We start from the raw sequence: 22,827 nt of genomic DNA on the forward strand, positions 1-22,827 counted from the left end.
TTTTCTAATTTTAAAGTTATTTCTAACAACTAAATATTGCAATAAGTCATAATAATTATTCTTATTTTATTCCATTCATTATACCAAATTACGTAATAACTATTATATTTTACTTCCACCAAATAGTTATTTTGTTTTATTCTTATTTATTATGCAAATCAAACGTGACATAAGTAGTGTAATATGTTCATATGCTGTTTACTATTATTTTATCATTTTAATACATTTCAATTCAGGTTTGATTATTAAATCTATTTTAATTATTAAATCAATATATTTAGCATATAGTATATCAAAATTTTATTTTTTCAAAACCGATAAATAATTAAAAAAGTTTTTTTTTTCATTTTTAGAGTGACAGTGGTATGGGCCGAACAAACGGATAAAAAAACAGAAATGATGGCCCAATGTACGCCGTGCAACACGGATAAAACTAAAAATGTTAATACATGCTTCTTTCTCTCTTTATTCTCAGCTCAAACAACAAAAATGGCACCACTTTACGAGCCAGTTTTCTTGTTAAATCTAAACCCATCATTCACTTCGAAAAACCCATGTTCCATTCACTTTCTAAACCTCCCAAAGTTACCTTCGAAGCCACTTGTCATTGCCACTGGCTGTGCAGCAACTCCTTCACCATCCCCATCTCCTTCACTCCCTCAAGATTCTGACCAAAACCCACCTCAGGCTTCCCCTGACAGGACCCGGGATCGCCGGAAAGTGGTCCGGCTCGCTTGGGAGAAGCTTGTTAGATGGTCACGTTCTTGGCGGTCCAAGGCCAAAACTGACGTTCTTGAACGAACTAATAAGGTTTGATTTCTGTTTGTTTCTTTGTCAGGACTTTTGTTGGCTCTGCTGATTGTGTCTCTAGGAATTTTGGGCTTGTTTTGATTGAGTTAAAGCAAGCAGATTCTGTTTTTTTTTTTTTTAAATTTTGTTGTAAATTTGATTCCATTTTAGGCTTGGCATTGAAGGTAATGAAATACTCAAGAGAATGATGAGAGTAAAAGGAAGTGGCTTTTTCTAAAGAAGATAATCTGTATAAAATTACAATTAGGGGATATCTAATCCAATTAATATTCATGAATTTGAATCATATATGTGTTAAGTATTACTCTCTAACTCTCATGATTTTCTAGAGTATCTGGACAAGAAAAAGTGGTATTGGATAGAGATTGTCATCTATAATATTCAATAGCTTCAACTTTTAGTCAATGTTTTTTGTTAATGAAAGAAAAGCTTTCTCTTTTCATTTACTTTATTTATAGCACAAACCGCTCCAAGTCCAACTAGGCTGTGTCATAATTTGGTAATTTACATTTCTTTAATTTGGTTTGAAGGTGGTGGTGTTAGGAGGAGGATCTTTTGGCACTGCAATGGCTGCACATGTTGCCAATAGAAAGACTCAAATGGAAGTTAGTATGCTTGTACGAGATCCTGCAGTTTGCCAATCCATTAATGAGAACCATTGTAATTGGTGGGGTGTTTCTTTTATTTTTTCCATTCTTTGAATTATGTCCCTCTTTACAATTATATGATGGTGTTACTCAATGGAGTTTAATTGACCTTTGTACATTATCTATCTTCTCTGTTCTCAGCAAGTACTTCCCTGAACACAAGCTACCAGAAAATGTGATTGCAGCTACTGACGCCAGAACTGCTTTGCTTGGGGCAGACTATTGCCTTCATGCTGTACCTGTACAGGTCTTTCAAGTCGCTTTTTAATGTTGATGATTCTTGCACTCAAAAATGTGATTGATTTTTCCCTTCTGTTAAATTTTATCCCATAAACTTGATTTTCCACATGCTCATCTGTTACATAGGGTCATATAACGTGTCTAATTCTGTTTAATATCAACTATGGAGAACAATTTAGCTTATTTTTCAGTCTGAGGCAACTGCCTGAATCTTGCCTCCTGTAATGCAGTTCAGTGCAACTTTTCTTGAGGGCATTGCAGAATATGTTGATCCTGGCTTGCCATTTATATCCCTTAGCAAAGGCTTAGAGCTCAATACATTGAGGATGATGTCTCAAATCATTCCTCAAGCATTGAAGAACCCTCGCCAACCTTTTATTGCACTATCAGGGCCTTCTTTTGCATTGGAATTGATGAACAAATTACCAACAGGTGACTTGCTTGTATTCAATAAACTGTTTTCTTGTAATAACTTCAACCAACTCATATATCTTGGGTTACTTAATATTTTTCCATCTATTGTCTTCTGCTTTGCAGCGATGGTGGTGGCATCAAAAGACAAAAAATTGGCAAATGCTGTTCAGCAGCTATTGGCTTCCAGTCATTTAAGAATCAGCACTTCAAGGTAGAAGATCTCCATCATATCAAACTAGAAAAGAAAAATTGTCTTACACATATAAAAGATTTTGAATGGTTCTCTCGCCCTCAAATATCTCTAGCACTACTGCATTTTGGTTACTATTCTGTGTCTGTGATGAGGTTCTAATTTTAACAAATCCAAATAACATATACCAAATTTATTCCTTTCGGCGTAAGAACCTCGTCTGTCCCTGATCTGCTTTAGGTCAGCATAATGAAGTTTTTATATGGCTAATTTTATGGACAGTCAAGAATTATAAGTGAGCATTGATATGCATATGCTCAGCTTGTAACCTCTGATAACCTCAGTGATGTTACAGGGGTCGAAATTGCGGGTGCCCTCAAGAATGTACTTGCAATAGCTGCTGGGATTGTTGAAGGGATGAATCTTGGTAACAATTCCATGGCAGCTCTTGTAGCACAAGGTTGCTCTGAGATACGATGGCTAGCAACAAAGGTACATCCCCCATCCCTTTTTTTTGCAATTCGCTGGCCTATCAAGCTGAGTGCAGGTCCTTGATTGAAAACTTAGCTATGAGATCTGCCTTACGTTATTTATTTATTTCTCTCTCTCTCTCTCTCTCCTCTTTTCGGCTAGAATGTTGATATGCTCCATGTTGCTCATTAAAATAAATAATTTTTATATTGTAACTTGTGTTATCTAACAAATCTTTTACTACAAATCTATAGATGGGTGCAAAGCCGACGACAATTACTGGTCTATCAGGAACTGGAGACATTATGCTTACATGTTTTGTAAATCTTTCAAGAAATAGAACAGTCGGAGTTCGTCTTGGATCAGGGGAGGAGCTTGATGATATTCTGAGCTCCATGAATCAGGTGCTTGTAAGTTTTTATATAGGCTGTTTGATGCTTAAAATCTGTCTAATTAATATGATTAGTACATGCTGTAGGTAGCAGAAGGTGTGTCAACAGCCGGAGCTGTGATTGCATTGGCCCAGAAATATAATGTTAAGATGCCAGTCCTGACAGCGGTTGCTCGGATTATAGACAGTGAGCTAACCCCAAAGAAAGCTGTTCTTGAATTAATGAGACTCCCTCAGGTCATTTCAAACTGCTTAATCTTGATAAAAAAGGAACCTTTTTTGACTATCATATACATATCTTTTCTATGTGGTCTTCAATTATATGGTGCTGTAAACCAATTAATTAATTGCTAAAGCTATTACTCGTTACTTATAGGTTGAAGAAGTTTGAAACCTATTGGTCTTGCCAAGGAAGTGGAATTATTTTGCCAGAGGATGGAGCTCTACCATTACGAACCAGATTGCCATTTGACTGAGCTGCTGAGCTACATCTGGTCATTCCAAGAAAAAAAAAAAAAAAAGGTGCAGATACCCCAAATACATGGTCAATTCTTTCTTCTTCTTTTTTCTTTTAAATACCATTTCCCCTTTATTATGCTTTAGGAATAATATAAAGGAAAGTACCCCATCCAAAAATATTGTTAGAAGATCAATATATTTTGCAAAGTGGGGGATTTTGTGGTTGAGAATTACTCAAACAAGATCTACATATACTTAGCTTTAAGCTGATTCTTTTCACTGTCAGTGTATTAGTATTGTACCCGATGTTCATTGATAATTAAGAAAGGATGGAATGATATTGCATTCTATCCTGTAATTCAGTTGGGAGGTACTTGGCTTGCATGATGCAACTACTATTGATTTTTATTCATGACAGAACAATAGTTCATATTCATCCTTGCATTGGTTTAAGTTCAAGAGGCATGAGAAAAGGTTTATACTTCAAAGTCTATAGTTTTCTTTTTCATAATTTTCAATCACTCGTAAGATTTTGAAACCAATTTATTCATCCATATATCGGGTATTTACGAGGATCGATATGAATATTTACTTTTTTGTATTCACAAATTCATATATATATTTACAGATATCTAAAATATTTATGAATATATATTATAAAAATGACAAATTTTGCATATATGGAAGATATATAGGAAAATATTATTCAGTAGTAACATATGTCACTACCTCAGCATATTGCCAAGCCCATTTGCTGATAGTAAGAAGTAATTCCGTTCATGAATCTCCCACATGAAGCCCATTTAAAGAATTTTTAATTGCAATCTCCATATTTATCTATTCAAGTATTTAACTCAACGAATAATATATGATGTTTTTTATTTAAAAATCAGAGTACGAATTAAAATGTAAGAGAGAATTAAATTTTCATATTTTAAGTAAAAATTAAATGAAAACGAGAATAATATACCTGTATTATGCAATGAAATTTACTATGACTAAAGACTATTACATATGATAGTGACAATTCACCCTAAGTTTCATCCTGTTCCTGGAATATCGAATTGCCCAAAAATATTAGGGCGGACTTTGATAAACTATGTCGTTTCATAGGTGAAAACCCGAAATTTCATTTTATCTGCAAGAATAGAATCTCTCAAGCCGCGGCCTCTCACTCTGTTTTTCGGCATTGCTGCTGCAGCCGACGGCGCTTCTCACTCAAAGACCTTTCCATTCAAAGACTCTGTTTTCTTTTAGAAAACCCAAAAATCCCCTTTCTCAGTTTTCTTCCCTTTTTGAGAAACTTTCTTTGGGTGGTGTTGGTTATTGTTGGAAAAATTTAGGAGGTTTGTTTCGTTGTTGTATTTTTGGATGGAAGATTTCAGCGATATGGGGCAGGGGAACGGCAAAAAGAAGAATAAAGACAGGATCAGCGAGTTAACTGATGAACTTCTTCTTAAAATCATGTCTTTCTTAAACACCAAGCACGCAGTCCAAACTTGTGTTTTGTCCAAGAGATGGAAGAAACTCTGGGAATCCCTCCGTTACCTTGACTTCAATTATAATACTTTCCCCTTCAAACGGAAAATAGTTCACTTAGATCACCTAGAACTAGAGATGAAGATGTGTTCTTTCAGCAATTTCATCAGTCAAGTCCTCTTCCGGCGTGATTCCTATGACCTTGTCAAGGTTTGTGTCCAGTCTCCCAACTACAACCCGCATGCTTCTGTCCTAGCCGGTTTGATTTGTTACGCTGTTAAACACAATGTCCAACACCTCACCTTCCAACTCAACTTCAGAGGTGGTCTTCCATTTTCATTGCCCCAGAGTCTCTACACTTGTCAATCATTGACATCACTCGAGTTGAAACGTAATGATTGGATGGCCATAGAACTACCCACATTACTGGCTTGTCGAGCTCTTAAGTCTTTGCATCTTTCTCATTTCTCTATGGCTGGACCAAACTTTGAACCAACGGCTTTCTCAGGTTGCCCAAATCTGGAAACTTTGCAACTTTTTGATATTGTGCCTGAAAGTGAAAATTTATGTATTAATGCTGATAAACTGAGAAGCTTGGTTCTTTCATTTGCATTACTTATTGACGGTAAGGTTGAGATATATGCTCCCCGACTCACCACTTTTAAGTATTCTGGTATTCTTCCCATGGTGTGCTTAACGGATAACCTTGCATCTGTGGATGATGTATATTTTGATATAAGGACACCCAGATTTATTCACAATGAGGAAGAGTATGTTATTCGTTTGATCAACACCTTTAAGGAGTTTCCTCATGCAAAATCTCTCACATTATCGACATCAACAATCAAGGTAAATTGTTTTTACTCATTTTCCATTTCATATCTTAAATTGTTTGAATTTATCATCTTATATATTATGGTATGTTGATCTTGTTGCTTATATCTCTTTTTATCCATTATGGGTTGGAGTGAAAGCAAAGTTAAGCGAGAAAGTATTTACGAAACTATCAATTTTTGTCCCATTTTTATTTCATTGATGGTTTGGATTAATGATACTCGATAATTGATCTTATATACTATGGTACGTTAATTTTGTTGCTTAAATCGGGGTTGGATTGAAAGCAATTGCAAAATTTTTTCTCTATCACTTATGTGTGTAATGTGTTATTGGTTTTATACATTATGATACAAAGCATCATATTGTACATTCATTTTCTTTCGCTTCAATTCTTGGTTTGGAAATTGATATTAAAGTGGAGACGAACTGAAATAGGAAAACTAAATGTTATAGCATCTTGAAGGATACCGTTTCATCGTATTAAAAGAATAACAGAACTCATGCTAACTTATATTGTTCAAATAGATTCCCTATTAAATTTATGTTTCCCATCTCCACTTATAAATGTGTCTTGTTCTTTTAAACTTTCATGTCAAAGAATTCAAGGATAGGAATTCTCCTACACAAAACGAAGCGGATCATTAAATAGGGTAGTAAGGCAGTTTTCCATGACAAGGTCATCTGTTGTCTTGTCTTGATAAGTTGTGTAAAATCTACCAAAGTATGGAAGTTCATTTCAGCTCTGTTCTCGTTTTTAGACCCCCAGCATGCTCATTTTGACATTGTTTGGTTCATGAGAATTTTCGGGCAAAGAAGTTTGAAGGCAATCTGAATGCTGAATAAATAGAATTTAAAACAAAAAAGTACTTATTCCTTAATGCATTGATCTGGTTGTTGCTTCTCCAATTATATTCGATAAGGATTGGCTTTTAATTTATTTTATTGTAGCATTCCTACCAGTCTATATTTTATTGGCAGCCATCCATTTATTCATGTAAACTCCTTATTAAACACAAAAGGTGGATCTATATTGCTAGACTAACTTAGTGCATCATTGACATGTTTCGCTTTGGTTTTATTCTATTTTACATTTGGAAGGCAGCAGAGCAAATTGTTTATTGCTGTTTTTTGTTATCTTATTCATTCTTATAACGGACAATGACAATTATTGTGAATTAGGTAAAAATGAATGCATATTAATACGTGATTTTCTCAAAGGTTTCCTCTTCTAACCTCTCATGACCGTTTCTATGTGGTAAGGTTCTCAGCAAATTTCCTTCCTTGGTGGTTCAAAATCGACTACCATTTGCTAATTTAAAGCATCTGAATATAAAAATTAAGAAGTGGCAAAGGAAGAGGTTTGAAATGCCTGCATGTATCCTGAACTACTTTCTCAACCGCTCCTCTGTTTTGAAAATATGTAAGTATTTTTACTTTGTCTTTTATTTTTTGTTAATGATTAATGTAAATATGACTTGAAATGTGAAAATCGATTATCTTATGAGCTTTGCTTTGTAATTGATTTCTCAGGCATGGATAGCGAGATAGCAAGCTATGACAGTTCTGAGGATAGCGATTAACTTGGGATTAGTAAACTCTTTCTAAAGTTGATTGTCAGTCCTTTTGCTGTTTTGTTTATGTATTGAGCTAGTTCTAAAGTTGAGGAAACTTTGGTTGTATATATGCATGAATTTCACTCTCTGAATTTCAGTTCTATTCTATCTCAATCAAAGATTCTCAAGCAACAAGTATGTTTTAGTATACCATTTTTCTCCTAAAATAATAATTTCTTGAAAATAGGGCAATTTTTAAGTAAAAAAATTTGGCTTGCGGATAAGAAAGCATGGCAGATGGGATCGAAAAGTTCGAAAACTTTAGAATCATACCCTGTTTATTTTCCTTTTTTTGATCTTTGTGTTTTCTGTAGATTTGGGCATTATGCTACCCATTTAATCCCTATGAACATTTTATGTTCAATCAATTCATTGTATAGAGCTGCAAGTTTGTTTATCTGATTGAGAATGTGTAAGACATGTACTCTGGCATCTTGAGGCATGGTTCACTCTTCCTGGTAACTTGCTATATTCAATGATAAACACCCTATTCTCCAAAAAATTAAAGCGGACTTTGATTTGTAGAAGATTTTCAAAATTAGAGTGGATTTTGACTTTGATTATGTATCTGTTAATTTGTTCATCCATATATTGAGCGAGTAATTGACTCAATAAATAATAGATAATTTTTTTTATTTAAAAATCAGACTACAAATTAAAATTTAAGGGAGAATTACATTTTTATATTTTCAGTAAATTATGATTAAGGTGCATAAAAATTAAATTAAAATGAAAATGATATACCTGTATCATGCAACGAGATTTATTATGGGTAAAAATTTTATCAACATTCGAGGTTAAGTATCGTAAATAGTATTAGTATGGTAGCAACAACTCAAACAAAAGAATATGACATGAGAAAACAAAACAGAAAATGTGAATGGGTATTTTATATATGTACAGAAAATGTAAAAAAAAGTTATTCTATATTCAATGGTGAAGACCATAAGCAGTTAAACTACATCGTTTCATAGGTCCTTAAAGCATTACCTAAGCCGCTGCCTCGCCTGACTCAAGGGCCGTTTCATTCAGACTGTCTCTTCTGTTTTAGAAAACCCTTTCATTGTTGTTCCTTTTGGGTTGAAGATTTCAGCGATATGTCGTTAACAAGTGAGAAGAGGAACAAGAAGAATGAAGACAGGATGGGCAAGTTACCTGATGATGTTCTCCTTAAAATCATGTCATTCTTAAACACCAAGCAGGCAGTTCAAACCTGTGTTTTGTCCAAGAGATGGAAGTCCCTCTGGCAATCCCTTCCTAACCTTGACTTCAATTTCGATACTTTCCCTTTCCAACAGGAAATAGATGACGAGGACGAAGAGGAGTTAGAGATGAAGATGTGTTCTTTCAGCAATTTCATCAGTCAAGTCCTTTTCCGGCGTTGTCCCACTGACCTTGTCAAGGTTTGCGTCCAGTCTCTGAGCTATGACCGGCATGCTTCTGTCCTAGCCGGTTTGATTTGTTACGCTGTTAAACATAATGTCCAACACGTCACCTTCCAACTCATAGGTGGTTGCTCATTTTTAATGCCCAAGAGTCTCTACACTTGTCACTCATTGACATCACTCTGTTTGAAAGGTAATGTCTGTTTGAAAGGTAATGTTTGGATGCCCATAAAACCACCCACATTACTGGCTTGTCCAGCTCTTAAGTATTTGCGTCTCTCTCGAATCTCTACGGCTGAACCAAACTTTGAACCGACGGCTTTCTCAGGTTGCCCAAATCTTGAAACTTTGGAACTTTTGGATATTAGGCCTGGAAGTAAAAATTTATGCATTAATGCTGTTAATCTGAGAAGCTTGGTACTTTCGTTTGCATTAGATTTTGACTGCAAGGTTGAGATTTATGCTCCCCGACTCACAACTTTTAAGGATTCTGGTTATGTTCCGATGATGTGTTTAAGGGAAAATCTTGCATTTCTCGATGATGTATATTTTGATATAAAGGCATCCATATTTATTCTCAATGAGGAAGAGCATGTTATTCGTTTGATCAACGCCTTTAACGAGTTTCGTCATGTAAAATCTCTCACATTATCGACATCAACAGTCAAGGTACATTGTTTTTACTCATTTGCCATTTCATATCATAAATTGTTTGAATTTCTGATCTTATATATTATGGTATGTTGATCTTGTTGCTTAAATCTCTTTTTAACCACTATGGGTTGGAGTGAAAGCAAAGTTAAGCATGAAAGTATTTATCAAACTATCAACTTTTTCTACCACTTTTATTTCATTGATGGTTTGGATTAATGGTAATTGATATTTGACCTTATATACTACGGTACGTTAATTTTGTTGCTGAAATTGGGTTGGATTTGCTAAATTTTCTCTCTATCACTTATGTGTGTGATGTGTTTTTGGTTTTATACATTATGATACAGAGCATCATATTGTACATTTGTTTTCTTTCTCTTCAATTCTTGGTTTGGAAATTGATACTAAAGTGGAGACAAACTAAAATAGGAAAACTAAATGTTATAGCATCTTGAAGGATACCATTTCATCGTATTAAAAGAATAACAGAACTCATGCTAACTTATCTTGTTCAAATAGATTCCCTATCAAATTTTGGTTTCCCATCTCCAGTTATAAATGTGTCTTGTTCTTTTAAACTCTCATGTCAAAGAATTCAAGGATAGGAATTCTCCTGCACAAAAGGAAACTGATCATTAAATAGGGTAGTAAGGCAGTTTTCCAGGACAAGGTCATCTGTTGTGTTGTCTTGAAAAGTTGTGTAAAATTTACCAAAGTATGGAAGTTCATTTCAGCTCTGTTCTCGTTTTAGACCCCCAGCATGTTCATTTTGACATTGTTTGGTTCATGAGAATTTTCGGGCAAAGAAGTTTGAAGGAACTTTGAATGCTGAATAAATAGAATTTAAAACAAAAATGTACTTATTCCTTAATGCATTGATCTGGTTGTTGCTTCTCCAATTATATTTGATAAGGATTGGCTTTTAATTTATTTTATTGTAGCATCCTACCAGTCTATATTTTATTGGCAGCCATCCATTTATTCATGTATACTCCTTATTAAGCACAAAAGGTGAATATATATTGCTAGACTCACTTAGTGCATCATTGACGTATTTGGCTTTGGTTTTCTTCTATTTTACATTTGGAAGACAACAGAGCAAATCGTTTATTGTTGTCTTTTGATATCTTATTCATGAACATCTTTTGTTATCATATTCATTCTTATAACGGACGATAACAATTATTGTGAATTAGATAAAAATGAATGCATATTAATGCGTGATTTTCTCAAAGGTTTCCTCTTCTAACTTCTTATAACCATTTCTATGTGGTAAGGTTCTCACCAAATTTCCTTCCATGGTGGATCGAAATCTACTACCATTTGCTAATTTAAAGCATCTGAATATAAAAGTTAAGAAGTGGCAAAGCAAGGGGTTTGAAATACCTGCATGTATCCTAAACTACTTTCTCAACCGCACCACTGTATTGAAAATATGTAAGTATTTTTACTTTGTCTTTTATTTTTTGTTAATGATTAATGTACATTTGACTTGAAATGTGAAAATCGATTATCTTATGAGTTTTGGTTTGTTGATTTCTCAGGCATGGATAACCAAATGGCAGGCTATGAGAGTCCTGAGGATAGCGATTAACTTGGGATTTGTAAACTCTTTCTAAAACTGATTGCCAGTCTTTTATATTGGTCTTTGCTGTTTTGTCTATGTATGGAGCTAGATCTAAAGTTGAGGGAACTTTGGCTGTCTATATGCATGATTCACTGTCTGAATTTCAATTCTATTCTATCGCAATCAAAGATTCTTAAGCAAAGTATGTTTTAGTGTACCATTTCTCTCCTAACATAATAATTTCTTAAAAATAGGGCAATTTTTAAGCAAAAACGTTTGGCTTACGGATAAGAAAGCATGGCAGATGGGATCGAAAAGTTCAAAAACATTAGAATCATATGCTGTTTATTTTCCTTTTTGCTCTTTGTGTTTTCTGCAGATTTGAGCACTATGCTGCCCATTTAATCCATATGGACATTTTATGTTTAATCAATTCATTGTATAGAGCTGCAAGTTTGTATATCTGATTGAGAATGTGTAAAACATGTACCATTGCATCTTGAGGCATGGTTCACTCTTCATGGTCATGGTTACTTAGGTACTCTCAAGTCCAGCCAGGGCAAGCCTTTCTTTCATGCTAACAACAAAAGCCTTATAATTTCATATTGAAAAATTGTTAGATAGTATTAAATTTTTATATTTTAAGTAAACTATGACTACAATGTATAAAATTAAATTAAGATTAAATTGATATCTGCGTTACACAATGAAATTTATGGTGGATGAAGGTCGGTTTCATGATAGTAATATTTTAATTTTTTTTAATGGTTCAATTGACGTGCATTTTATACAATTTTATCAACATTCTATGTTAAGAATTGAAAGTAGTACAGAAAATGTACAAAAAAGTTATTCTGTATTAACACCATTTAGCTTACAAAGTGGCCGGTTTCTTTTCCTTCTCCTCTCCATAAACTACATCGTTTCATAGGTCAGTAAAGCATAACTAGAAGGTCAAAACCTTTCTCAGGCCAAGCCGCTGCCTCTCCTCAGTCACGGACCCTTTTGTTCCGACAGTCTCTTCTGTTTTAGAAAACCCTTTCATTGTTGTTCCTTTTGGGTTGAAGATTTCAGCGATATGTTGTTAACAAGTGAGAAGAGGAACAAGAAGAATGAAGACAGGATGGGCAAGTTACCTGATGCTGTTCTCCTTAAAATCATGTCTTTCTTAAACACCAAGCAGGCAGTTCAAACCTGTGTTTTGTCCAAGAGATGGAAGTCCCTCTGGCAATCCCTTCCTAACCTTGACTTCAATTTCGATACTTTCCCTTTCCAACAGGAAATAGATGACGAGGACGAAGAGCGGGTAGAGATGAAGATGGCTTCTTTCAGCAATTTCATCAGCCAAGTCCTTTTCCGGCGTTGTCCCACTGACCTTGTCAAGGTTTGTGTCCAATCCCATATCTATGATCCGCGTTGTTTTCTGGTAGACGGGTTGATTTGTTATGCTGTTAAACACAATGTCCAACAACTCACAGTTCATCCCCGCTCTGATTACCCATATTTATTTCCCGAGAGCTTCTGGACTTGTCAATCGTTGACAGCACTCGAATTGAAAGCTAATGATGTGACTCTTAGTGCCATAGAACTACCCAAATTACTGGCTTGTCCAGCTTTGAAGTCTTTGCATCTTTCTGGCTTCTCTCCGTTTGGACCAAACTTTGAAACTACGGTTTTCTCAGGTTGCCCAAATCTTGAAACTTTGGAACTTTTTGATATTTTAGCGGTGGGTAGTGAAGGTTTATGCATTGATGCTCTTAAGCTGACAAGCTTGGTACTTTCATTTGCATTAATTGGTGACGGCAAGGTTGAGATTTATGCTCCCCAGCTCACAACTTTCAAGTATTCTGGTATTGCTCCGACAATGTGGAGAACGGATTCTCTTGCAAATCTCGATGATGTATATTTTGATATAAAGACACCCAGATTTAAACACAATGAAAGAGACTATGTTCTTTGTTTGATCAACATCCTTAACAAGTTTCGTCATGCAAAATCTCTCACATTGTCAACGGCAGCAGTCAAGGTGAATTGCTTTGACTCATTTGGCATTTCATATCATTAATTGTTTGAATTAAGCTAGAAATGATTTGCGAAACTATTAACTCTTTTTGCCTTTTTTATTTCATTGATGGTTTGGTTTAATGATAATTGATAACTGATCTTATATACTACCGTATGTTGATTTTATTGCTTAAATCTCTTTTTAAACCATTATGAGTTGGGGTGGAAGCAAACTTAAGCGAGAAAAGATTTGCAAAACTTTCTCTCCATCACTTATGTGTTTAATGTGTGTTTGGTTTTATATATTATATGATACAGAGCAGCATCATACCATTTCATCATTCTAAAAGAATGAGAGAACTTATGCTAACTCATCTTTTTCATATAGATTGCTTCACTAAATTTATGTTTCCCATCACCACTTATAAATGTCTTGTACTTTTAAACTATCGTGTCAAAGAATTCAAGGATAGGAATTCGCCTGCACAAAAGGAAATGGATCATTGAATAGGGTAGTAAGAAATTTTCCAGGCCAAGGTCATCTATTGTCTTATCTTGATAAGTTGAGTAAAATTTACCCAAGTGTGGAAGTTGATTTTGGCTTTCTCTTTTAATTTCAAAGGAGCATGCTTAAACATGAGATAAATTGAGTCTTGGATTTAACAATCTGTTTTTGTTTTAGACCCCCTGCATGTTCATTTTGACATTGTTTGGTTCATGAAAATTTTATTGAAAAGAGATTTGAAGGAAATATGAATGTTGAATAAATTGAATCTAAGTTAAAAAAAAAAAGAAATTATTCAGTGATGAGTGATGCATTGATCTGGTTGTTGCTTCTCCGATTATATTTAATAAGGATTGGCTTTTAATTTATTTTATTGTAGCACACCTACCAGTCTATATTTATTGGCAGCCATCCATTTATTCTTGTAAACACCTTATTAAACACAAAAGGTGGATATTGCTATACTCACTTAGTGCATCATTGACATATTTGGGTTTGATTTTCTTCTATTTTACATTTGGAGGACAACCGCGCAATTTGTTTATTGTTGTCTTTTGTTATCTTATTCATCCTTATAACGGACAATGACAATTATTATGAATTAGATAAAAAAGAATGCATGTTAATATTTGATTTTCTCAAAGGTTTATTTTTCTAACCTCTTATAACCATTTCTATGTGGTAAGGTTCTCACCAAATTTCCTTCCTTGGTGGGTCGAAATCGATTACGATTTACTAATTTGAAGCATTTGAAGATAAAATTTGATAAGTGGCCATGCAAGAGGCTTGAAATGCCTGCATGTATGCTGAACTGCTTTCTCAACAGCTCCACTATATTGAAAATATGTTAGTATCTTTCCTGTCTTTTTTTTTTTTTTTTGTTAATGATTAATGTATGTTTGACTTGAAATGTGAAAATTATCTTATGAGCTTTGTTTTGTAATTGATTTCTCAGGCATGGATAGCCCAATGGCAGTCTTTGAGAGTCCTGAGGATAGCGATTAACTTGGGATTTGTAAACTCTTTCTAAAACTGATTGTCAGTCTTTTATATTGGTCTTTGCTGGTTTGTTTATGTATGGACCTAGTTCTAAAGTTGAGGGAACTTTGGCTGTCTATATGCATGATTCACTGTCTGAATTTCAATTCTATTCTATCTCAATCAAAGATTCTTAAGCAAAGTTTGTTTTAGTGTACCATTTCTCTCCTAACATAATAATTTCTTAAAAATAGGGCAATTTTTAAGCAAAAACGTTTGGCTTATGGATAAGAAAGCATGGCAGATGGGATCGAAAAGTTCAAAAACATTAGAATCATATACTGTTTATTTTCCTTTTTGCTCTTTGTGTTTTCTGCAGATTTGAGCACTATGCTGCCCATTTAATCCATATGAACATTTTATGTTTAATCAATTCATTGTATAGAGCTGCAAGTTTGTATATCTGATTGAGAATGCATAAGACATGTACCATGGCATCTAGAGGCATGGTTCACTCTTCATGGTCATGTTTACTTAGGTACTCTCAAGTCCAGCCAGGCCAAGCCTTTCTTTAATTCTGACAACAAAAGCCTTATAATTTGATATTGAAAAATTGTTAGATAGTATTAAATTTTTAATTAAATTTTTATATTTGAAGTAAACTATGATTACAATGTGTAAAAATTAAATTAAGACTAAATTGATATCTGTGTTACACAATGAGATTTACTGTAGATAAAGGCTGGTTTCGTGATAGTAATATTTTAATTTTTTTTAATGGTTTGATTGATGTGCATTTTGTAAAATTTTAACTACATTCTATATTAAGAATTGCAAGTAGTATTGTATATGATAGCAATAACTCAAACAAAAGTGTATATAGCATATGATAAAAAACTAAAACATAAAACTCAATATTATAATTTACATATGCATCTTAATTTTCATTTTACAAATTGACATTTTGCGAATATAGAAAATGTATAAAAAAGTTATTCTGTATTAACACTATATCTTTCAAAATGAGTTTAATCTATTGGGTTGGCTTATTTTTTATAAAATATGAGGTGGGTTGAATCTAAAAATTTAGATTCATATTAAAATCGTATTTAAATGGGTCAGCCCACCAAATCAAAGGGCTAGGATGGGGTGGGCAAGTCAGTCTTATGGATCAAAAAAATTAATAATTTTAATTAATTTAATAATTTTATATATTTAATTATATAAAATTAATAATTTAATTATCAATAATATTACTTATTTTATATATTTTAATTTGTTTAATTTTTACTTATCAAATTAATAATATTAATTTATGAATTAAATTATAAAATAATTTTATTAATAAAAAATTTATTAAATAAAATTATAAAAATAATTTTTTTTTTAAAAAAATGAACTAACTCAACTCAATCCATGAACTAGTAAAAAGTTGACTGAATTAAAATTTTGATAGCTCATATAAAAAATAATTGATCCGACCCAATTCATATTTTCTTAATCACAATAACTTGGATCGAGCAGACCGGATCAGCTCATATTGACAGCTCTAATTAACACCGTATAGCTCACAAAGTGGCCGGTTTCTTTTTCTTCTCGTCTTCATAAACTACATCGTTTCATAGGTACTTAGGGCATACCTAAAAGTCTCTCAAGCAGCTGCCTCTTCTCACTCAAAGGCCCTTTCTCTTCTGTTTTAGAAAACCCTTTCCTTGTTGTTCCTTTTGGTTGAAGATTTCAGCGATATGTCGTTAACAAGTGAGAAGAGGGACGAGAAGAATGAAGACAGGATGGGCAAGTTACCTGATGATCTTCTCCTCAAAATCATGTCTTTCTTAAACACCAAGCAGGCAGTTCAAACCTGTGTTTTGTCCAAGAGGTGGAAGCCCCTCTGGCAATCCCTTCCTAACCTTGACTTCAATTTCGATACTTTCCCTTTCCAACAGGAAATAGATGACGAGGACGAAGAGGAGTTAGAGATGAAGATGTGTTCTTTCAGCAAGTTCATCAGCCAAGTCCTTTTCCGGCGTTGCCCCACTGACCTTGTCAAGGTTTGTGTCCAATCCCATGTCTATGACCCGCATTGTTTTCTCGTAGATGGATTGATTTGTTATGCTGTTAAACACAATGTCCAACAACTCACTGTTCATCTCCTCTCTGATTGCCCATATTTATTTCCCGAGAGCTTCTGGACTTGTCGATCATTGACATCACTCGAGTTGAAAGGTACTGATTGGATGCCCATGAAACTACCCACATTACTGGCTTGTCCAGCTCTTAAGTCTTTGCATCTTTCTCAGTTCTCTACGGCTGGACCAAACTTTGAACCAACGGCTTTCTCAGGTTGCCCAAATCTTGAAAATTTGAAACTTTTTGATATTTTAGCGGTTGGTAGTAAAGGTTTATGTATTGACGCTGATAATCTGAGAAGCTTGGTACTTTCATTTGCATCTCTTGGTGACTGTAAGGTTGAGATTTATGCTCCCCGACTCACAACCTTTAAGTATTCTGGTACTCCTCCGATTGTGTGCTTAACGGATCACCCAGATTCTGTCGATGATGTATATTTTGATTTAAAGACACCACCCAGATTTAAACGCAGTGAAAAAGAGTATGGTCTTCGCTTGATCAACATCCTTAACGAGTTTCGTCATGCAAAATCTTTAACATTATCATTGTCAGTGGAGGTAAATTGCTTTTACTCATTTTCCATTTCATATCATTAATTGTTTGAATTAAGTGAGAAATGATTTGCGAAACTATTAACTCTTTCTGCATTTTTATTTCGTTGATGGTTTGGTTTAATGATAATTGATAACTGATCTTCTATACTACGGTATGTTGATTTTGTTGCTTAAATCACTTTTTGGAGTGGAAGCAAACTTAAGCGAGAAAAGATTTGCAAAACTTTCTCTCCATCACTTATGTGTGTACTGTGTGGTTGGTTTTATATATTATGATACAGAGCAGCATATTATTCTTTGTTTTTTTTAGGAAAACTAAATGTTACAACATCATACCGTTTCATCATTCTAAAAGAATAACAGAACTCATGCTAACTCGTCTTTTTTATATAGATTCCTTTACGAAATTTATGTTTCCCATCACCACTTATAAATGTCTTGTACCTTTAAACTATCGTGTCAAAGAATTCAAGGATAAGAATTATCCTGCACAAAAGGAAATGGATCATTGAATAGGGTAGTAAGAAATTTTCCATGACAAGGGCATCTATCGTCTTATCCTGATAAGTTGAGTAAAATTTACCCAAGTGTGGAAGTTCATTTTAGCTTTCTCTTTTAATTTCAAAGGAGCATGCTTCAACATGAGATAAATTGAGTCTTGGATTTAACCATCTGTTTTCGTTTTAGTCCCCCAGCACGTTCATTTGGACATTGTTTGGTTCATGAAAATTTTATTGAAAAGAGATTTGAAAGAAATATGAATGTTGAATAGATTGAATCTAAGTTAAAAAAAAAAAGAAATTATTCAGTGATGAGTGATGCATTGATCTGGTTGTTGCTTCTCCGATTATATTTGATAAGGATTGGCTTTTAATTTATTTTATTGTAGCATACCTACCAGTCTATATTTATTGGCAGCCATCCATTTATTTATGTAAACACCTTATTAATCACAAAAGGTGGATATTGCTGTACTTACTTAGTGCTTCATTGACATATTTGGGTTTGATTTTCTTCTATTTTACATTTGGAGGACAACCAAGCAAATTGTTTATTTTTGTCTTTTGTTATCTTATTCATCCTTATAACGGACAATGACAATTGTTATGAATTAGATAAAAAAGAACGCATCTTAATATTTGATTTTCTCAAAGGTTTCCTTTTCTAACCTCTTATAACCATTTCTATGTGGTAAGGTTCTCACCAAATGTTGTTCCTTGCGGGATCAAGATCTACGACCATTTGCTAATTTGAAGATAAAAGTTGACAAGTGGCTATTCATGAAGCCTAAAAGTTTTGAACGTATCCTGGACAGCCTTCTCAGCTGCTCTGCTACAATGAAACTATGTTAGTATCTTTACCTGTCTTTTATTTTTTGTTAATGATTAATGTATGTTTGACTTGAAATGTGAAAATCAATTATCTTACAAGCTTTGTTTTGTAGATGATTTCTCAGGCATGGATAGCCAAATGGCAGGCCATGAGAGTCCTGTGGGTAGCGATTAACTCGGGATTTGTAAACTCTTTCTAAAACTGATTGTCAGTCTTTTATGTTGGTCTTTGCTGTTTTGTTTATGTATGGCATTACTTGTAAAGTTGCGAGAACTTTGGCTATATATATGGATGAATTTCAATATCTGATTTTCTAAATAAATGATAACAATGTTGTACTATTATGTTAAATATGGAGCTAGTATTATTAGGACAGAAGCAAATAAGCACAAGAATAAGAGAAGTCCCAGCTTAAAGCAGGATATTTAAGGTAATAAACGACTTTTAGAACTTCAAATTGGGGTAAAGGAAGAATAGAAGTGGCAATTATAGTCTGCCAAGACTTGTTAGGTTTGACATATCAAGTGAGGTCTAGGCTGGAAGACACACATAAACAAGGTTGTCTCCAGGGAGTACTTCAGAGGATAGACAGACCAAGGAATATTTAGACAAAAGATTGACCTCAAATACAAGCACCTATGCTGTTTTGGAGTATAGATGCTGGCAAATGATGTCCACAGATCCTTGAAATGACAATGTTTTAAGGCTCCAGATCGTGCCAGTTGATAAAGATCCAGCTAAGCCAAGATGATTTTCATGGCTCCACGATAAGCTTGAAACGATCAAGTCTGCTGACAAGAAAAGAAATACCTTGGAATTACCAGTAAATCCGTATGATAATTCAAAGCACGCATTAAATAGGCTTGGAAGTATTAAAGGTAGGAAAAACCCTTAAAATAATTTTAGAGGTTTCACTGCAAGGCTCCACCATCTGCAGGTCCATAGTTTGATGCATTCCTAGAACTATCTATGCAAGGGCTATTCTTAATCTCTAGATTAAGTACACCCGCCAACCTGAATGTAAACAGAATTGAGCAGCAGACATGATTTGGCAATTGATGTCAACTTGTATGCAACATGTTTATTGTGGAATTGCAAATGCACACCTGCATCTTGTCATACCAAGGACCATAACTCCCAAATGGCACAAGCTTCAATTCTTTTGCTAGCATATTGGCAATTATCCGTGTTTGTGTTAATGGGATTTTTGAATCTTGATTTCCGCTGCAGTGAAGTAGCACAGGCTTTCTGTCAATTAAGGAAAAATGGAGCTTCCAAGAACATCATTGGGTTGTAGAATTACTCACTGGAAAAGGAGAATTGGTATACTTCTTCTGAGAAGTTTTGACAGAAGAAACATGATATTAATCTCTAGATTCTCTCTTTGAGAGACAAAATGCCTGTAACAGAAACAGGTTTGCTTTAATTTGCTTGCATACTTGCAGAAACATGATTTTTTGTTTTGAAGGGCATGAACATTTCATTGAAAGAGCTGGCAAGGGGGTTGCCAGAAAAAAGCAGAGAGGGTAGAGAAAATCCCTTCAGCTGCTAATCCCCTGTTACAAAGAGACCAAATGGGTCACACAATTCAGCCACAAAAAAACAACCAGTCCCCTGGGTCCTAAATGGCAACACAGTTCAGCCACAAAACACAAGAAAAAAGCAAGGGGCAGAAAATATTCATGCCCACCTGTACATGCAAAAATACCTCAAAATGAATATCCATGATCCATACTAAAAAAGGGAAAGGTAGGAATGACCTGGAAACCATCATAGATCATTATCATCAAACCAGTGACAAGCAAAGCATTAAAAAACTGCAGAGAATTTACCCAATCGCATAACAGCTGCTTTGGCAAGACCATCAGCAAGGTTGTTGTCTTTTCTAAAAATGTGCTTGAATAAAATAGCTTTGACGTCACGTTTGAAAACTTCAATGCTGCCAGATAAACTCTTCATACGCCAAGGAAGTGAACTGTGGTTACTCACCCAATTGATGGCACTTCGGGAATCATTTTCTACAATGAGAGAGTGACTGCTAGACAATGGAGTGGAAAGAAAGAAGCTGATTCCCTCTTTAATGGCAATCAGTTCTGCGTAGTTGGAATCCTTAGCCCCAATTGGATGAGAGAAAGTACCCTTGATGAAGCCTTCATGGTCTCTTAGGGCGCCCCCGATACCCGCAGGTCCAGGCTTCCCCAATGCTGATCCATCAACATTCAGTTTCATAAATCCTGGGGTGGTCTTGACCAACCTCTATTGTGCCTTTCTTTTTTGTTAGTCTTACCACAGATTACTCTACAAGGGTCCCAAAGCATGAGGTTGGCCTGCAAGTGGTCCAAGGACCATTTTCCTTCTTGGTCTGCATGATTTAAGACGTAATTAAATTGGCACATCAGAAGAAGTTTTGACAGAAGAGGTATGATATTGATTCCCAGACTCTTTCTTTGATAGATAAGATGTCTGTAACAGAAACAGGTTTATATAATTTGTTTGCATTTATACTTGCAGAAACCCGAGTTAAGAGAAAAAGTTAAATAGGCAAACCAGATTTGCCAATTGCAAGAAAGAGATCATGCCCTCCACAGAATTACCTATCCGAAGGGGGTGAGTGGTGTTTGCATGAAGTGCTTCTTGTACCATCTGGTTCTCATTTCTATCCTATCTCAAGCAATTATTCTTGTTCGCAGACAAAAAAAGCTTGCCTTACAGATACAAAAGCATGGCTGATGAGATCCAAACTTGAAAACTATTTACTGAAAACAATATTTTAGATTGTAATCATATGATAAGCAGTGGATGATGTTGATATACTGTTTATATTCCTTCCTGCTCTTTGTGTTTTCCGCAGATTCGAGCACTATGCTGCCCATTCAATCCATTAGAACATTTTATGTTTAATCAAATTCATTGTTCTAGAGTTGCAACTTTGTGCATGTATCTCATTGAGAATGTGTAGGACATTTACCATGACATCTTGATGTATTTTGAGTCTGATTCACTCCTCACGGTCATATTTAATAGGCTGTACTATTAGCAAACCCAAGCCCATCCAGGCCTAGCCTTTCTGTGATATTAGCATCACAAAGAAAAGTAAAAGCTTTTATCAATCCTCACTTGCCATTTCATATCATTGATCTTTTGATAATTGATAAATGATGTATGTTGATGATCTTGTTGCTTATGTATTTTTTTAACCATTACGGATTGGAGTGAAAGCAAAGTTAAGCGAGCTTATGTGTGTAATGTGTTGTTGTTTTTTTTTTTTTTTTTTCTCTTTCTCTACAACTCTTTCATGGAATTTGATACTAAAGAGGGGACAAACTGAAATAGGAAAACTAAATGTTACATGAAGGATAACATTTCATCATTCTAAAAGAATAACAGAACTCATGCTAACTCATATTGTTCAAATAGATTCCCTACTAAATTTATGTTTTCCATCTCCACTTATAAATGTGTCTTGTTCTTTTTAAACTATCATGTCAAAGAATTCAAGGATAGCAATTCTCCTGCAGAAAAGGAAATGAGTCATTAAATAGGGTAGTAAAGCAGTTTTCCATGACAACGTCATCCGTTGTCTTGTCTTGATAAGTTGTGTAAAATTTACCAAAGTATAAAAGTTCATTTTAGCTCATTTTTAATAAGCATGAGATATGTTGTGCCTTGAATTTAACAATCTATTCTCATTTTCAACCTCCAGCATATTCATTTTGACATTGTTTGGTTCATGAAAATTTTCGAGAAAAGAAGTTTAAAAGAAATTTGAATGCTGAATAAATAGAAATTAAAAGAAAAAGTAATTATTCCTTAATGCATTGATCTGGTTGTTGCTTCTCCAATTATATTTAATAAGGGTCGATTTTTAATTTATTTTATTGTAGCATACCTACCGGTCTATATTTTATTGGCAGCCATCCATTTATTATTGTAAACTCTTTATTAAACACTAAAGGTAGATATATATTGCTAGACTCACTTAGTGCATCATTGACATATTTGGCTTTGATTTTCTTCTATTTTACATTTGGAAGACAACAGTGCAAATTGTTTATTGTTGTCTTTTGTTATGTTATTCATTCTTATAATAGACAATTATAATTTTGTGAATTAGATAAAAAGGAATGCATCTTATAGTTATTAATACTAGAAATGTACCCATGCAAT

At 34.3% G+C, this 22,827-nt stretch overlaps 6 protein-coding genes and 1 long non-coding RNA gene across 12 annotated transcripts; 5 read left to right on the forward strand and 2 right to left on the reverse strand.

Moving 5' to 3' along the window:
* The first annotated feature begins 478 nt into the window (after positions 1-478).
* GLY1 (NAD-dependent glycerol-3-phosphate dehydrogenase family protein) lies at positions 479-3,995 on the forward strand. The gene is made up of 9 exons (XM_018128618.2): positions 479-810; positions 1,341-1,477; positions 1,599-1,704; positions 1,928-2,129; positions 2,235-2,322; positions 2,646-2,793; positions 3,027-3,176; positions 3,251-3,400; positions 3,540-3,995. The coding sequence occupies exons 1-9, from the start codon at positions 490-492 to the stop codon at positions 3,552-3,554; spliced, it is 1,317 nt and encodes a 438-aa protein (XP_017984107.2). The 5' UTR covers positions 479-489; the 3' UTR covers positions 3,555-3,995.
* Positions 3,996-4,747: 752 nt separating this feature from the next.
* On the forward strand, positions 4,748-7,686 carry LOC18587435 (F-box/LRR-repeat protein At3g26922-like). Its single transcript, XM_007011202.3, has 3 exons — positions 4,748-5,950; positions 7,199-7,358; positions 7,469-7,686. Exons 1-3 carry the CDS (start codon positions 4,994-4,996, stop codon positions 7,516-7,518), a joined length of 1,167 nt encoding a protein of 388 aa, XP_007011264.3. The 5' UTR covers positions 4,748-4,993; the 3' UTR covers positions 7,519-7,686.
* Positions 7,687-8,578: 892 nt separating this feature from the next.
* On the forward strand, positions 8,579-11,362 carry LOC18587436 (F-box/LRR-repeat protein At3g26922-like). Its single transcript, XM_018129210.2, has 3 exons — positions 8,579-9,605; positions 10,868-11,027; positions 11,135-11,362. The coding sequence occupies exons 1-3, from the start codon at positions 8,649-8,651 to the stop codon at positions 11,182-11,184; spliced, it is 1,167 nt and encodes a 388-aa protein (XP_017984699.2). The 5' UTR covers positions 8,579-8,648; the 3' UTR covers positions 11,185-11,362.
* Positions 11,363-11,983: 621 nt separating this feature from the next.
* Positions 11,984-14,846, forward strand: LOC18587437 (F-box/LRR-repeat protein At1g55660-like). 4 transcript variants are annotated; one of them, XM_088802694.1, is made up of 5 exons: positions 11,984-12,284; positions 12,437-12,541; positions 12,965-13,183; positions 14,353-14,512; positions 14,622-14,846. In XM_088802694.1, the coding sequence occupies exons 1-5, from the start codon at positions 12,270-12,272 to the stop codon at positions 14,669-14,671; spliced, it is 549 nt and encodes a 182-aa protein (XP_088658820.1). In that variant the 5' UTR covers positions 11,984-12,269; the 3' UTR covers positions 14,672-14,846. The 4 variants fall into 4 exon arrangements, with proteins under 4 accessions (XP_088658820.1, XP_088658819.1, XP_017984695.2 ...); XM_088802693.1 differs by having other exon boundaries at positions 12,437-13,183; XM_018129206.2 differs by having other exon boundaries at positions 11,985-12,541.
* Positions 14,847-16,274: 1,428 nt separating this feature from the next.
* On the forward strand, positions 16,275-18,964 carry LOC18587438 (F-box/LRR-repeat protein At3g26922-like). 3 transcript variants are annotated; one of them, XM_018129209.2, is made up of 4 exons: positions 16,296-16,438; positions 16,591-17,331; positions 18,525-18,675; positions 18,773-18,964. In XM_018129209.2, exons 1-4 carry the CDS (start codon positions 16,424-16,426, stop codon positions 18,832-18,834), a joined length of 969 nt encoding a protein of 322 aa, XP_017984698.2. In that variant the 5' UTR covers positions 16,296-16,423; the 3' UTR covers positions 18,835-18,964. The 3 variants fall into 3 exon arrangements, with proteins under 3 accessions (XP_017984697.2, XP_017984696.2, XP_017984698.2); XM_018129208.2 differs by having other exon boundaries at positions 16,275-17,331; positions 18,785-18,964; XM_018129207.2 differs by having other exon boundaries at positions 16,280-17,331.
* Positions 18,965-19,023: 59 nt separating this feature from the next.
* On the reverse strand, positions 19,024-20,270 carry LOC18587440 (uncharacterized). Its single transcript, XR_001929839.2, has 3 exons — positions 19,968-20,270; positions 19,767-19,884; positions 19,024-19,448 (listed from the first exon to the last, which is right to left on the reverse strand). It is a non-coding gene; the product is annotated as an uncharacterized LOC18587440 (long non-coding RNA).
* A 199-nt stretch (positions 20,271-20,469) lies between these two features.
* On the reverse strand, positions 20,470-20,889 carry LOC148760578 (uncharacterized). Its single transcript, XM_088810546.1, has one exon. The coding sequence runs from the start codon at positions 20,887-20,889 to the stop codon at positions 20,470-20,472; it is 420 nt and encodes a 139-aa protein (XP_088666672.1).
* Between the last annotated feature and the right edge of the window lie 1,938 nt (positions 20,890-22,827).

This window comes from Theobroma cacao, chromosome 10, assembly GCF_053813885.1.
Source record: "Theobroma cacao isolate CCN51 chromosome 10, ASM5381388v1, whole genome shotgun sequence".
In the NCBI taxonomy this organism is placed as follows: Eukaryota; Viridiplantae; Streptophyta; class Magnoliopsida; order Malvales; family Malvaceae; genus Theobroma; species Theobroma cacao.